General features: G+C 44.9%; 2 protein-coding genes across 13 annotated transcripts; one reads left to right on the top strand and one right to left on the bottom strand.

The window, feature by feature from the left end:
* Positions 1-11: 11 nt before the first annotated feature.
* Positions 12-3708, bottom strand: LOC126034992 (killer cell lectin-like receptor subfamily B member 1B allele C). 4 transcript variants are annotated; one of them, XR_007504811.1, is made up of 7 exons: positions 3426-3708; positions 2602-2700; positions 2119-2259; positions 1520-1674; positions 951-1060; positions 333-551; positions 173-258 (listed from the first exon to the last, which is right to left on the bottom strand). XR_007504811.1 is itself a non-coding variant. In XM_049793053.1 (6 exons), exons 1-6 carry the CDS (start codon positions 3496-3498, stop codon positions 177-179), a joined length of 660 nt encoding a protein of 219 aa, XP_049649010.1. In that variant the 5' UTR covers positions 3499-3708; the 3' UTR covers positions 12-176. The 4 variants fall into 4 exon arrangements, 3 of the variants coding, with proteins under 3 accessions (XP_049649010.1, XP_049649009.1, XP_049649011.1); XM_049793053.1 differs by lacking the exon at positions 333-551 and having other exon boundaries at positions 12-258; XM_049793052.1 differs by having other exon boundaries at positions 165-551.
* A 102-nt stretch (positions 3709-3810) lies between these two features.
* LOC126035003 (C-type lectin domain family 2 member D-like) lies at positions 3811-14425 on the top strand. Of its 9 annotated transcripts, XM_049793084.1 has the most exons (8): positions 3811-3891; positions 4943-5052; positions 5688-5739; positions 6264-6358; positions 7884-7982; positions 9196-9368; positions 9795-9901; positions 10336-11134. In XM_049793084.1, exons 4-8 carry the CDS (start codon positions 6301-6303, stop codon positions 10499-10501), a joined length of 603 nt encoding a protein of 200 aa, XP_049649041.1. In that variant the 5' UTR covers positions 3811-3891; positions 4943-5052; positions 5688-5739; positions 6264-6300; the 3' UTR covers positions 10502-11134. The 9 variants fall into 9 exon arrangements, 7 of the variants coding, with proteins under 7 accessions (XP_049649041.1, XP_049649040.1, XP_049649046.1 ...); XR_007504813.1 differs by lacking the exons at positions 3811-3891; positions 4943-5052 and adding an exon at positions 14348-14425 and having other exon boundaries at positions 5656-5739; positions 10336-10620; XR_007504812.1 differs by lacking the exons at positions 3811-3891; positions 4943-5052 and adding an exon at positions 14348-14424 and having other exon boundaries at positions 5656-5739; positions 10336-11092.
* The last annotated feature ends 768 nt before the right edge of the window (positions 14426-15193 follow it).

Genomic DNA, 15193 nt, shown 5'->3' with positions numbered 1-15193 from the left:
ATGCACGCTTGGTAGTATACTCCTTACCACAGTTGTCACTCAGGAAAACTTTTCTTAATAGAACTTTGTAATACATGCCATACATTTTGTGCCACCTCACCTCTTATTTGCAAATCTGTGTTATTTCAATAAATTGAAACCAACCAGTTTTGTAGGCTTTTATTGATGCTGTAGCTCTATCGACACACCACCTGGGGCACCGATGTTTTTGCTTTCCCAGCTTGGAGGATTGCCTGCACCCCCAAAAATTGTCTTGACCTGTGTGGGAAATGCATTTGCAAACCTTGAAATCTCTCACAGGACCATAACGGTGAAGATGGGGCTGGCTTTACCCCAAATATCGGCGGCAAGCGTCTCACAGGCTGGGCATTTCGGGATGGGCATGTCAGACAGAGGAGTCGCATTTCTCTCCACCTCCCACCATCGATGGGGAGAGCTGGAAAGGGTGTTTCTGGCAAACCCACTCGTGTTCAGCGTTACAGATATCGACCTCCAACACCTTGTTTTTCAGTGTCCCACACCCTTCATCCACCTCCGGCAGGGTGTGAAACCTACAGAACAAAAAATGTTATTGCCTGAGAGGAGCAAACTCTTCCAGGCTTGCAGAAGAGGGGAGGTTTCTCCTGCCCTTTTTCTGCACCATCTCGTTGTGCTACAAATGATTTCTTGCTGGTGGATGGCCCAGATTTGAGTACAGGTTGCTGTGCTTGCAATAAGATCTGCAAGGAGCGTGCATGGACCATTAAAAGCTGTGTTGGTTGCATGGGATGGTGGGAGGTGTTGGGTTATCGTGCTCTGTAAACCCAACTCTTGGTCTGCAAAGCTTTGGCAGGAGGAATACGAGACCGTTGCATAGACAGAAAAATCTTGGAGGGATGGGTCAGGGCATGCACCGGGTCTGAAATGGAGCAAAGCTGCTTTTTACACCAACGGGTTGCAGATACACTCACATTTTGGTGTTGAGGGATGTGTTGTCCACCCATCTCCATTTCCTGTGGGATGATAGTAATCCAATCCACACCGGCTGCGTGCGTCCGCCTGTAATATTCTTGATGTACTCCTGGGAAATGGAGGTGACCGGTTGCTCCCAAAATCTCTCTGCAGAGAGTTTTGTGGGGTGCAAAGCCACGGAGTAAATCTGACTCATTTCATCCCCAAAGAGATGGGACACGAATGTCCCCTGTTCTTTGAAGGCCTCCATGCACCATCTCTAAAGAGAGCTCTGGGATGGAACTAGCTTAAATTCAGAGCCCAGGACACTGACATCTCCGTCTGAGCTCTGCGTCCCTCCTCTTCCTCCCATGTCACAGGTGGGTGGGGGGACACAGAGGGGCTTTAGGTGATTATTCCACCCTTTTTTCTTCCCAGTCACTTCTTAGGAGACATCAGAGCAAGAGGTGGGTGAGAGTCACTGTTGCAGCCCCAAACCCTCCTAACACCAGGCACTTTTTGCCCCCCTGCCCCCCTAAAAAACCCACTGATTTGCAGGTCTTTTTTAAGCCTTCTCCTCTATATTTACCTCTTCTTTCTTGTCCCGGAGCATTGCCAGCTGAGACCCCTGATTTTCGCAGCCTTTCTTGCCTTGATTCCAGTTCCCCGTTTCCTTGGAAAGCCGGTAGCATCTGTCCCCATGGAGCTGCCAGTCCTGGGGACACAGCTTGCAGCCAGCACAGGCTGAAGAGGAGAAAGAGCCATGAGGCAACCCAAAGGGTGGTCAAGGTCTTGCCTAGCCACCACCTGAAAGTCACCAAGGGTTTCCCCATCCCACGCCTCGGCTCTTTCCCCATCCTTGAGTCTTTTTCACACGGTTTTGTTTTTTCCTGCTCAGTCACTGGAAAGGAGGAGGACAACTGGGGTTGGGTGGCCACAGGGACACAATGGCTGGTTGGGGTGGAGGAAGGGTGGTGAGGAACCTCCTCCCTGGGGTTAGTCCTGCTCCTCCATGTATGCAAAAAGAAATACTTCCTTGCAACAACCCTCTTTGCCAAATAACCCTTTGGTGGGTCACCAACTCGTATCCCCAGGGGCATCCTGGCAATTGAAGGGCAGAGGAAGCCCCATCAAAAGTTCCACCTGAGCATCCCCCAGCAGAGCTGGGTGGGAAGCGGCGGGAGTTACCTGTGGGGCTGTCCTGCCGGGGCTTGCAGTAATACTGCATCAGGGCTGAAATCATGCATTGCTCCGTGTGGTTCTTTCCCCTGGTCTCGCTGCCTTGCCAGGGAATGCTTGTCATCACCGGCTGCAGAGAGCCCTGAAAAACTTGGAGGAATGACCTGGGGTGAGAGGCTGCAGCCGTTTGGGGATAAAACCCACAAAACCTGGTAGGTCTGGGTTTGATTTTGTGCAACCCTCCTTTTTTCTCTGCTGTGGTTGCACCCGGTTAATTAAGCCAGCCTGAAAAACATGGCTTGTACACTCCACCCTTGTTTAAAACCTAAGGGGATAGTCTGGGTTTATTTCACAGGGGGTTTATTTGTGGTGGGTGATGCATTGGTGGGCAACCTCGGCCCCTCCAAAGGCTGAAATGCTGAAATAAAACACAATTTCCCCTTCAAGCCTGCTTGCTGGGTTTTGAGATATAGATAAGAGCTGGTTACTCACCCCATGCGCTCAGCACTACCACCAGCACCAGCAGGATGAGGTGCCCCAGCCCACTGACTTTGAGGACGACCCCATGCCACCGTGGGCACAAGGCAGGAGCTGAAAGAGGCCACATTTGTTTAAAAAAAAGTGCACATTTTCACATGAAAAAGCTGGGGTTCTTAGAGAAAGAAAAAAAAAAAAGCGCCCCTCTGTCAAGTTGGCAAGTTTGAGCAGAAGTTAATGGCTGCTTTGCTTCCTCCAAAAAAAATTAAATAAATCACCACCGATGAAGCTGGATGCAGAAGTGAGGGCATCACCTAAGGGTGGGTTTTTCAGGTGGTGGAGGGGCTGCAGGTAGCCTCAAAAGCAACCTTGGGCACCCAACAATAGAGCTTAGCAGACCCGACACCTTCTGAAATTGGCTTAATTTAGAACAGGCAAAACCTGCTCGCGGTTGAGCTGGGACTCGGTGGGACATGGGTCTTTCCAGACCTCATCTCCCCCAGGATCCCAGACATGGCGTCAGCAGCTTTGCCTCCCATCAAGGTGTGTTGGCTCATATTGGGCTTCTTGGGACCCCTTTTTGCTACCCAGTGAAAGGTCTTGGAAGCAAAACTCTTCAACCTCCAGATGTTTGCTGGCTTTTCTCTCCCCCATCCCTTCCTTGCTTTTTTTTTGCCCTCTGTGCAAGCCAGGATCCTACCTTAGACACTTAATCCAGCCAGCGTTCTCCATGTATCTTGGAAAACTCAATATGGGGATGGAGAAGCAAGCAAACCCAAAAGTCTTCCCAAAGCAAGCAAAGCTTGAAATAAGTGCTTTTCCCCCAAAATAGCACTTACCGTGACGCTTCTCAGCAGAAGAAAAACCATCCCCAGGATGCCTTAAATCAGCATAAATTATTTCCCCAGCCATGACCGGCTCAGAAGATAGCAAGAGCGTCCCAAGAGTGAAGCCGTTCTTGGGCAACGTCTCGCCTTATGACCGACCTGCTCGCGCCTGCGTCCAGCCCCAGGAAATGGCATTGTCTGGGCCTTTTATCTTCTTTTTTAACAACAACAAAAAAGTGTATCCTAGAGCCTTCCCTTGTAAATTAAGGCCAGTGACAAGGGGTAGGTGTCCTCTAGCCAGGTGGTGGTCACACATCTGGAGGTGTAGAAACACCTATGCGTTTAATGATTGTGCCAAGCAACTGGGAAAACATGCAGAGATGAAAAAAAAATCTAATAAACCTTTAAATAAGGGTTTTGAGGGTCAGGCTGATGCATATCAGGGTCTGGATCAACATGGCTGGAGGCAGATAATCAGGTGAGAAGGAGACAGGTAATATTTGGTATTTCTTCCCCAGAATATTGACTGCAAGCGACTTGAAATGGCTTTTACTGTGCACGGCTTTTTCTTCTGCTCCTGCTGCTTTTGACACAACAGTTGGCCTCTTGTTTTATCCTGTGGTGGGGAGATCCATAAATGGACGGGGCATGCAGGGATTGCCCAGCTTGTCCACTGGAAGAGGCAGAGAGCATCTTTTTTCCTGCCTGTTTCTCACAAGCTGTTAATGAATTTTTGCCTTTTTTAAATATTTTCTTCTCTTTTCTTCTCTTTTCTTCTCTTTTCTTTCTTTTCCTTTTTCTTTTCTTTTCCTTTTTCTTTTCTTTTCCTTTTTCTTTTCTTTTCTTTTCTTTTCTTTTCTTTTCTTTTCTTTTCTTTTCTTTTCTTTTCTTTTCTTTTCTTTTCTTTTCTTTTCTTTTTCTTTTTTCCCCTTTCCTTTTCCTTTTCCTTTTCCTTTTCCTTTTTTTCCTTTTCCTTTTCCTTTCGTTTTATGTTGGTTTATTTTATTTTTATTTTAATTTTAATTTACTATCTTTACTTTATTTTGATTTTTATCCTGCAAGCACATCCTCCCACCCCCAGTGTGTGGTTTTACACCATCCAGATCTGGGACACTTTGACCGTTGCACAGAGCAACCAGCAATTCCCAGGCTACACTTACTTTTTCTCCCTCCCTTTTCTTCTCTCTCTCTTTTTTTTTTTTTTTTTTTTGTGTGTGTGTGTGTGTGTGTGTGCATGTAAACCCCATTTGCAGCAGGTTTTGGCTGGTTCTGTAACACCCCTGGCAATGGCTTTTTATAGAGGTAGAAACGATGATTATTTTTTTCCCACGCACCCAAAAGACAGTAAGAAAAAAAAGTAGAAATTTGCCCCAATACCTGCCAGCAGCAAGAAATGCAGTCACAGAGAAGAAACCCAAAGGTCCCAGCAGGAAAAGCACTGCCTTTTTAAAATTTTTATTTTAATTTTTAGTTATTTATTTATTTTTATTTTTATTATTTCATTTTTATTCTTTTTTTTCCACCTGCAGGCTTTGTTAGTCTCATGGAAAGTTTTTGTGGTGAGCTGCTTTTACGCTTTGCACTTGTGCTCTGCAAAAGCAGTGGCTCTGGTGGCATGTGACCATTGCTTAAAAAAAAAGTAAGTTATGTGGGGGGTAAACATCTGGAGGCAGAGAGCTTAATTGCAAGAACACTTTTTTTTTTAGTGTTTTCCCTGTTGGATGCATTCACTTGATGATCCCATTTATTGGGAGGGGGGGGAAGGATGGGGGTTTTAATAGGGGTAGAGGCAGACAGGATCCGGTCTTGGCTCAATGACACAAGTTTGCAGGAGGTGGTTGCCTGGAAAAAAGAGAGATTTTTATCTAAAAACATCATAAGATGGGCTGGAGGGAACCGCCTGCTCCTCACCCTTCATCCTCGTAGCACCCTCAAGGTCCCTTTTGGGGTGCCCTGACACCCCAGAGCAAAGCAATCTCCAACAGCAAATGTTTTCCCCTCCTACATCCCAAAATAAACTTTTTTTTTGAGAGTCTGTGCTCCCCAGCTGAAAAAAAAAAAAAAAAGCTGTAAATGCAGGAAAAGGAGGTGAAGAGGGTGCAGGGTGGAGCTGGAAGGGAAACCACGGAGGTTTTGCTTGTGGGCAGGTGCCCTTGGTCAGGCAGCCCCTTCCCCGTCTGCCCCGGAGGATCCTCATGAAAATCCCCCGTAAAAAAACCCAAAACAAACCTAGTATTTAAGTTTTTAATACTTTCAGTTTCACATTTCTCTTAGCAGGAGAGGGTTGTGCCTCAGCAGCCTGCTCATTCCCACAGGCTGTATCCAGGTAAGGGGTCTGGGATGAGCTGGGGGGGGCTGGTGGGAGCTGGACTTAAATTTAAATTGTGGGGAGAAAACTTTAACTGCAGGGAGAAAACTTTAATTGCCGGGAGAAAATTTTAATTGAGGGGAGAAAACCAACGTCCTCTGAACAACTGCTGGTCTTCTTAAAAAACAACGTGGTTTTGGTTCAAGATGGCAGCTTCCAAAAAAACCCCAAACAACCCGACCCTCCCTCTACTTTCTCATCCTGCTGCTTTCCAACAAAGGAAATACTCATTCCCTGGGATTTATGTTTCCTTTCTTTCTCCGATGTCATTCTTTGCGCTGTCCATCGATATTTCTAACTGGTAGCTGGAGACCCCCATGGTGCAAAATTAATATTATAGGGGTAGAAATGACATTTTCTGCAATGAGTTCCCACCTCTGCCTGATGTACCTTGCTGACGACCCCAATCTGAAAATCCTATGGGGAGGCTGAGGACCAACAGACTTCGTGACACATCTGATAGGTGAAACTTTGCTTGGCAGGTGAGGCAGGAGCACCTACGGAGGTGGAACCCCCAAAATGAAGGAAATGAGGGATTATTCCGGATTTTGGGGTGTGGAAAGGAGCAAGCGAGCAGGTAACTGTAGAGCAATGAACTGAATAATCACTGCGTTTTTTTTCTTTTTTTTTAAATACTTCTATAATTTGAGAACAAAAACCAGCTGAGGTAAGGGGAGGGGGGGGGTGTAGGGAAAAAAAAAGCTTTTTCTAGCACTTCCCCCAGGAAGATTTTTGTCGATCAGCAGCTGGTATTTTTGCTCTAAATGATCTCATTTCAGATACCTTGAGTTATTCCCACATATGATTAATCCTCCCTGAGGCACTTGAGTCACTGTTTCTTTTGGGTCTTTTTTGGTTTTTCCCCCAAAGAGTCCAGATTTCTGCTTTATTCTGAATGAGAATAAAGCAATTTTTGAATAGTTAAGGTGTTAAAAGACCCTAAAAAATAAGTCTGGGGTTTAAGTCCAGTTTAGACACATCAGTAAAATATTTATTAATCTCTGCCTTCCCTTCAACACTGCCCTATTTTAGTTTTCTTGCGTCTTCCTCCCATCCCCATCATCCTCTTGGTGCACAATAAGGTAGAAAAGGGGCTTTTTTGGTCTTTTCCATTGTCTTTCTCTCTACCCAGGCAGGGACTAAGACTTTGAGGACTGTTTTTTTGATTTGGCATATTTGTTGATCTGTTGATTTTTTTAATTTGTTGATTTTTTATTTCTTGATTTTTTTTAATTTGTTGATTTCTTGATGTTTTAAAATTTGCTGATTTTTAAAATATGGCTTTTTTATTATTATTTGGCATATTTGGCTTCTGACTTACTTTCTAATATTATTTTTGCATGAGGAAGCAGGGAGGAAGTTTTGTCCCATGAGATTTGGTTCATGTGACAGAAGGGGCCAAAGAGGGGGAAGCTTAAATGAAAAATGGGGAAAGTCCCCCTGGTTGAAAACACTGAGATTTTTAGGTAAAATCCTTAGGAAACAGAATTTTCTTTGCTCATGGTGGGGGGAAGAGCATGTTCTGGATCACAGGACCCAGAGATGTAGTGACCATGACTCAGGTCATTTGCAAGACACAAAGTGTCTCAGTTTAGGTGGAGCAAGAGGTCCACTGAGCTTTAATAATGAAATAGAACCAAGAAATTAAAACATAATTCTAATTATGGTGCATTTCAGAGCAGGAGTTTGCAGCTGGCATTGGGGAGGGGGCAATGTGCCCCTACTAAGGAAGAGTTCTCAAAAGTGAAAAAATACATGAGTTTATTCTGTGCAGAGAAGAATTTTTGATGTTTCTCACCCAAAATGACAGCAAGCCTACCTGGTGTGGGGAAGAGGCTAACCTGTCATCATTTGGGCATGAAATGATGCCTGTCCTTCAGGAAGGCTCTTCCCAAAGGTGCTTCTGATGAGCATCACCCGAGTGCTCAGATGTGGGGCTTGGTGTTCTCCACGATGGCCCGATATGGTGAGAGTGCGTTAAAAATCCCCTTCATCCTTGAGCAAAAGGAGGAAAACCCATCTTTTGGGCCAATGGCCTGGACCTGGAGTGTGTTACTCCCCTCTGTACCCCCCAAAGGCATTGAAGGTCTCTTCTCCTGCAGGTTACAGCCTTGAGACGAAGCCGGAGGTGCGTGTTGCCTGTCAGGTGACGATGGCGGTGCTGTTCATAGCTCTGCTCGTCACGGCCATCACTTTTGCAGGTGAGTGTCGAGGTTTTCATCTCGTGGGGAATGTCCTGAGATACTTTGGGTTGTTGCACGTGTGCCAGGTCCACCTCCATGCTCCCAGGGAAGATGCAGCCCGACCCAATATGTTGTCCTCTCCAGGTGTCATGGTTTCAGCCCAGCCAGTAACAAAGCACCACGCAGCTGCTCGCTCACTCCTCCCCACCCTGCTCTTGTGGGATGGGGAGGACAATCAGAAAAGAAAAGAAAAGAAAAAAAGAAAAGAGAAGAGAAGAGAAGAGAAGAGAAGAGAAGAGAAGAGAAGAGAAGAGAAGAGAAGAGAAGAGAAAACAGAACCTCGTGGGTTGAGACAGCACAAAAAGAGAAGTTACAACAGTGGTACTAATTAAAACATACGAAAAGAGTGATGCACAGTGCAACTGCTCACGACCTGGAACCTGATGCTCCGCCACTTCCCAGGCCAAGAGCCAAGAACTCCCCCGCAGCCTGCTCCCTATTTATATACGGAAGCGTGATGTCACACGGTATGGAATAGCTCTTTGGCTAGTTCAGGTCAGCTGTCCTGGCTGTGCCCTCTCCCAGGTTCCTGTGAAAATTAACTCTATCCCAGCTGAACCCAGGACACCAGGAGAGGGACATTTTTGTGAACAGAGAAGCCTTTCTACAGAAGACCAAATTGTCTGTGTAGGAGCCGATGTCGTCTAGAAACCCTTAAAAAAAAAAAACACGAGAAAGAGCCATTTCATGGGTACAGACATCTGAACTTTCCCAAAGATGTTTTCTTCAGAGAAAACAAACAGCCAGAGATGTTGGCATGAGTCCTACAAAGCCAAGAAGTCTGCAGGAACAAGAGAACTTTTGTCTGTCCTTTGCCCATTGCTACTTTTGCACTAATGACAGACAGCAATACCTAAGGGTGCATTTAGGGATAGGGCTATTCTGGAAATCCTCCTAAAACTTGTGTCTTTGAAGGCCACCACCCTGTGTTCTTCTTTGAAGGTACAGCACCCACATTTCTTGTCCAATGCCATAAACTGGGCCATGATTTGAGCTTGTTTTCTCCCTACAATCCACCCAAGATTTCTCTTGGTGTCTTAGTTTTTATTTCCTCTCACTGTTGAGGCAGGTGCAAGAATTTTGGAGGCCATGGGGTGGAGGATGACCTTCCCCCCCCAGAGAGGCAAGGAGAACGTGCTGCTCCTTAACGCTGTTGCTCTATCTATGACAGTGCAGGCTTTTCAGCCTCGTCCCCAACCCTGCTTTCGGTGTCCATTCGACTGGATCGGGTACAGAGGAAAATGCTACTATTTTTCGGAGGCTGAGGGGAACTGGACATCCAGCCAGGACAATTGCTCAGCACTTGGTGCTTCCTTGGCCATGCTTGACAGCATGGAAGACTTGGTAAGGAGACATGAGGACATGGTTAGCATGAGGGGGAAAAAAAGCCACCAATGTATTTGCCACCTTTTGGTTTCTTTGACTGCTCTTCCAAGGTCTTCCTTGGAGATCTGGGGTGAGGACATGGGGAAAATGGTTTTCTTGAGGGTAGGTCATCATGGGTCTCTTCAAATTTCTCACCAAAGCCAACCGATGCAGGAACTATATCAAAAAAGAGCCCTGTTTCGATGCAATAAAGGTCTGCCTTAAGGATTACGCTTTTTGGTAGCAGACTGAGAGGTTCCAGCAGGTAGGAGCCCTAATGGAGCATGAGCAACTGGTAAAATGTAGATTATTGCTTGGAAGGAGGTTTCTGCAGATGGTGACCTGCTGGAGATGTCCAAAAGCCCTGTGACCTGCCATAAAGCCTTTCTCTCTCCTCTTTTTCAGAGCTTCGTGATAAGATACAAAGGGATCTCAGAGCATTGGATTGGCCTTTCACGGGAAGATGAGGAGCAGCCATGGAGATGGGTGAACCACTCGCATTTATCTCGCCTGTGAGTCTGTGTTTTTCATTGTTACATCGCTGGTTGGTGTTTCCTCAACCCCAAAATGTGGATTTCTTCTGGCATTTGAGGTGCATCCAGCGATAGCAATGAGACAATGACGTTTGGGAAAGGCAACGAATGTTGCATCCAGAGCTAGTCTTCATTTTTCCCTTTGACTCGAGAGGTGGAAGGAGTGTGTTTGGCAGGGAAAACACTGTTAGATTTTTTATTTTTAAATAAGGTTTTTTCTTTCAAAGCTTCATGTTTCTTATGGCTAACCTGGACTGCTGCCAAAATAGAAATAAGTCAGCATCCATATTGGCGTACTGATGCCCATGAGGATGCCTGAGAACTGAAGGGGGGTGGGGGAAAGCCAACATGTGATTTTTCTCCTTTTTCCTGCTGTCCCCATCTGAGGTGGGTTGTCTCACCTGTCCTTCCAGGTTCCGGATCCACGGTGGTGGCCTCTGCGCCTACCTGAACAACAACGGGCTCAGCTCCTCCCGCTGCAGCACTGAGAGGAGCTGGGTTTGCAATAAGCTCGAGCTGCAGAGCCCGAGCAAGGGCAATGGAATGAGATGGGCTCAAAACCTTTGCTTCAGCTCCTAAGGGGCTGCAGGGAGTGCTCCTTAAACCCAAATACTTGTTAGGGAAACAAAACAAAAACCTCAAAAAAAACCACAGAAAAAGCAAACTCAGAGAAAAAAAACTACTGTCAAAATTTGCTGGTAAGAACCAAAGTTATTACGTGTTTGCATTTGTCAACCCAACTTTGCCATACGACCAACGAAAAGTATCTGGTGATATCTCACGGTACCCTTGCAGTTCACACCTGGTAATGACTTATTCATAACCCCACCACAACTAAATGTCAGAGCAAGAGGAAAGCCGTAGCTGTACCGATGACTCTAGAAGGACTCTAGAGGCTGAAGCTTAGCAAGATGTCTGCAGCACCATACAACCAGAAAAGTGGGCAAGTGCCATAGGATTTTTTCTTTTCCCACTTTTTGTGAAGTTAAAGCAGCAACCTTCAGGCTTGGTTGGCTGAGAAAAGCCTCTTGACACTTTACGAGTATGTGGAAATGCTGCAAGGATGGACAATGCTTGCAAGACCTCCAAAAATTCAGGCAAAGCCTAAGCTGCAAAGCCGCCAAGTCAACCTGTGACGATACGTGGCTCTGTATCAAGAGCAAGATGAAGGTGAAGAAATTTCCACGCATCAAAAGTCATATTGTTCTCTCCAAGGACACAGCTCTGGGGGGTGGGACAGTGGCAGGATTGGGAGGATCTGCCAAGTCAAGGTTGGAGCAACCAGCTCCAACTGGTTAGAGAAAGAAGGTGATGTCTTCACCTTAACATGCCAGTGAGGTAAGGTATAAAAGGTTTTTTTAAAAAAAAGGAAGAGTAAAAGAGAAGGTTTTCTCTGTACATTTTCATGGAAAGCTGTGTCCGGGAAAGACTTTCAGGTTTTTTTAAAAAAAGGAAGAGTAAAAGAGAAGGTTTTCTCTGTACATTTTCATGGAAAGCTGTGTCCGGGAAAGACTTTCAAGCATCTCATCTTGATGAAAGCTGACACATTTTCATGGACAACAACATCCAGGAGAGACTTTTTTTGATGAGCATCTCAACTCGGGGACTGTGGCTGAAGGTGTCAACGTGAGGATAGTAGGATTTTAGCAGCACTTTAATTTTTAGTGGTATTTAGCGGAAATAGCTAAAGCATCCAGCTTTTTCCCAGGACTGATGAAATCCTTTGGTTTCTCCTCTTCAGCAAGTTGGAGATTATTGTCTTCTCAGGTGGTCTCCCAGCAATGTTTCACCAAAGTGAGGGGTTTTGGGGGGCAGAATTATGGATGTCCTTGGCTCATGGAGTTGGCAGCTCTGTCTCCTGGGATCAACAAAGTTTAGCCCAGCACAGCCCAGACCCTGGGGAAACGGTTCCTGCTCCCCCTCCACGCGCATCCTCACCCTGCGAAAGGACCATCTTCAGATCAGCTGCTGTTTTAGCATCGTGTAACACTCAGTGACAACTAAATTTGAGGGCTTTTAATGCACCCTTGAGCTGCTGGTGAGATTTTTCACAAGACAAGATGGTCTGAGGGCAGTATCAGAGAAACGATGCTCAAACTGTTTAGCAATTTCATAATTACTGCTGGAAAACAGCCAAATTTAACCTGGAGTAGGGCACTATCTATCACATCATCATCATCATCATTATCATTATCAATTGTTACTGTTACTATTGCTATTACTATTATTGCATGTGTGGGGTAAACAACAATGCTGAGAGTTACAGCCCATTTTCCTCCCCATGGTAAACACATGCTTCAAATATTGTAGCTTGAAATCCACTTTCCCTGGATCCCATCCAACTCTTGCAGCCGAAATGAGGAGAATTGCAGCAAAAGACCTCACGCCTCTATGTTTAGTTAACCACGGCTGCTCGGGCTTAAATTCAGGCTTTTTTGGGTGTTTTTCAGACCCGTTCTGCTTGCAAAAGTGTTGCAAAACGGGACACTAATTTTTTATATCATGCTTTTAGCTTAGGAGACCTCACTTGCATTTCCATGGAGTTACATGTGCACTGTCCCACCCTTTCTTTATTTGAGGTGAAACATTAAAAAATGAGAAAAAGCGTAGAATTATATCTAATATATATATATCCTAATAATAGGAAAAGACCTAGAATTAAATCTCTGCTGTTAATGAGGAAATACTGAGGGTTTATCGGCCTATTATATCTAATACATATATATACTAATAATAGGAAAAGACCTAGAATTAAATCTCTGCTGTTAATGAGGAAATGCTGAGGGTTTATCGGCCTCTTTGAGGAAAAGAGCAAAGAAAAAAAAACACAAAACCTGCATTTTTTGGTCTTCTGGCACGCCTTGAACCTGCAGGATTCACCCCTGCAGGATCCATCAGATGGAGATGGAATAGCTGCAATGAAAACACCAAGTGAGGAATTTTCCCAGAAATTTAAAAAAAAATTGATGGATGAACAGGCAAAACTTTGCTCTTTTTGTTTTTTAATGCATTTTGTGATTTCTCTTCTGTTTTGCCTCATTGCACCAGGTGCTGCTTAATTCACATGCATCGGTTTTAAAGGTGGGGGTTTTTTAAACAGCTGATGCTTTTGAGATTTTTTTTCTGCACAATACATTATTCCCATTTGTTACAGACTGAGTAATTACTTGTGGCAACTATATGCAATAAAAATTTATTGTTGGTTAATGAACCTATTCTAGTGCTGCCCTTAATCACCTGCTTCCATTGAAGCACAGTGGAAAACGCTTCAGTAGCTGCCATCGCCTGTTAATTTAAGTTTTTCCCAGCCTTTGCACATCAATGTGAGGGGGAAAAAACTGCTTTAGGTGGGTGAAGTGTGAGGGGTTGACAGACAAAACTCTTCTCCCACCCAACCTGGAGCATCTTTTAGCATTGCTGAGTGCCTCAAGCATCCAAAAAAGCAGATTATTTTTTAAAAGACTATTGCTATTTGTCAAAGATGCTCTTCAAAAAGCAAGATTTGGGTGAGTTGCAATGATATTTTCCAGGCTTTCTTAGTGGCTTCGTGAGATGTAGTCTAGGGTATCGCCACGGTCTTCAAATCATTGGCCGGGGTTGGGATAGCTGTTCCTATCAAAGCTGTCTCGGAAGCTTTTCTGCTTCCTGCAGAGCTGAGAAGCCCCCCTGGATCCAGCTGGTCTGGGGATTTATTAACTAAAAACCTCAAGAATGAAAGAACTAAAAAAGTAAAAAAATATAAAAACCTAAAGAACTAAAATCCTAAAAAAATTGTAAAAGCTACAAAAATTCTGAAGAACTAAAAAAAAAAAACCCCTCCAAAATATAAATCAAATCTTTAATACTTAACAGGCAAAGCAATTTCTTTTTAAAGGAAGTGAATGTGCATCCAGAATTGTCTTAGTCTCTGGTACCCCCCTGCGGCTAGTTCTGTTACTGCTTTCAATTACAGCCTGAAGGTTTTTTTTGTTTGTTTTAAATTTTAAAATTACTTCTGCTTTCTTTTGCGTGCCTGGCGGGCCGGATTTGGGCAGGGCCCATGAGCACAGATGACGATAAAAGGAAAAGCTTTTTCAATTTACCCCCAAGCCCTGGAAAATTATATGGGTGAGGAGATTAAGAAAAAAAAAAAAAAAGACCAAAATTGGGGAAAAATTTAACAAATGATGAATATTCTCATTATTTGACCCAAAAGGGTATCCATGTGGGGCCCACTGGGCTGGCTTCCCCCAAAACTCCCCTGCGTCCGCCTCTTCCTTCCTCAGGGAGAGATTTTCCTCTTTGCTCACTTCCAGGAATCAAAAGGTTGGCAGAAAATAGCGCGAACACTTCAGGCAGAGGTACTGGGGCAGCGCCTTGTATTCCCTGCAACCTACAGGTGATTTATTTTAATTTTTTTAAATTATTCTTTTTTTTTTTTTTTAGGGCTGGCGACAGCACTTTATAATGGTCTTGGAACCAGACTTGCAGGTCACGACAGGGCGATGCCCCAGCGGCAGCATCCCCCCCATCCAGGCATCCTCGTAAGTCACATGGTTTAATTTTTCCTTAAATAAATTTCCTTTTATTACAAAAAAAAAACCCAAAACCCCACAAAACTTCATGCTTAAAGATGAGGATGATAAATGGAGCAAAGCATCCTTATAGGAAGGGATCAAATTGGCTGCTTGGCATGAAAGGTTGGGTGGTGGAGAAGAGATCCCACCTTACCGCTCTGAGCGTGTTTGTCCCTGTATTTCTTATAAGCAGGGGCGGGGGGGGAAGAGGGATAAAAGATGGGATTTAGGGAAGAGGAGAAACTCCTGAGTATCACAAAAGCCTTGGGCTGGCTGGAGATGGAAGGAAAAAAAAACCCTGTTGGGTTTAGGGCTTGACTGCAGTGGCATCGCAGGGAATCTTTCCAGCTTTTCTCCCAAAAATATATTTTCTTTTTTTTTTTTTAACATAAACGTGTTATTTTTCTTCCTCTCCTTCTGCACGTGAGATGAACACGGTTGTATCGCAGCTGCCTTCAAGGCAGCATCTCCCGCACCCCAGGAGCACCCATGGGTGGGCACCCCTGAGTTTGTACACAATGTGCCCCCCCCCAGCACCCGCTCGAGGGGTGCGAGAGGCTGCTCGGGGCGGAATTTTCCACTCAACCACCCCCAACTCTTCTCTCTTTATTTCCTCTCTTTATTTTCCTAAAAAAAAAGGAGTTTAGACTTAAAGAAGGCGTTAGGTGGGAGGAGGGGGTGGAGGAGGTTGCCAGTAAGAAAGAGGAGGAAGCCC

The sequence above is a fragment of the Accipiter gentilis genome, chromosome 36, assembly GCF_929443795.1.
Source record: "Accipiter gentilis chromosome 36, bAccGen1.1, whole genome shotgun sequence".
Lineage (NCBI taxonomy): Eukaryota > Metazoa > Chordata > Aves > Accipitriformes > Accipitridae > Astur > Astur gentilis.
This window is presented reverse-complemented; position numbering and strand designations above follow the sequence as displayed.

Excerpts from the sequence above, each read along its gene's own strand:
- LOC126034992 (XM_049793052.1), bottom strand. The coding sequence starts at position 3,498 with ATGGCTGGGGAAATAATTTATGCTGATTTAAGGCATCCTGGGGATGGT. Across the intron at positions 2,260-2,601 it reads GGTAGTGCTGAGCGCATGGG|TTTTTCAGGGCTCTCTGCAG; the intron begins GTGAGTAACCAG and ends CATTCCTCCAAG. Across the intron at positions 552-950 it reads ACATCCCTCAACACCAAAAT|GTTTCACACCCTGCCGGAGG; the intron begins GTGAGTGTATCT and ends TTTGTTCTGTAG.
- LOC126035003 (XM_049793084.1), top strand. The coding sequence starts at position 6,301 with ATGAAGGAAATGAGGGATTATTCCGGATTTTGGGGTGTGGAAAGGAGC. Across the intron at positions 7,983-9,195 it reads CACGGCCATCACTTTTGCAG|TGCAGGCTTTTCAGCCTCGT; the intron begins GTGAGTGTCGAG and ends TATCTATGACAG. Across the intron at positions 9,902-10,335 it reads CACTCGCATTTATCTCGCCT|GTTCCGGATCCACGGTGGTG; the intron begins GTGAGTCTGTGT and ends CTGTCCTTCCAG.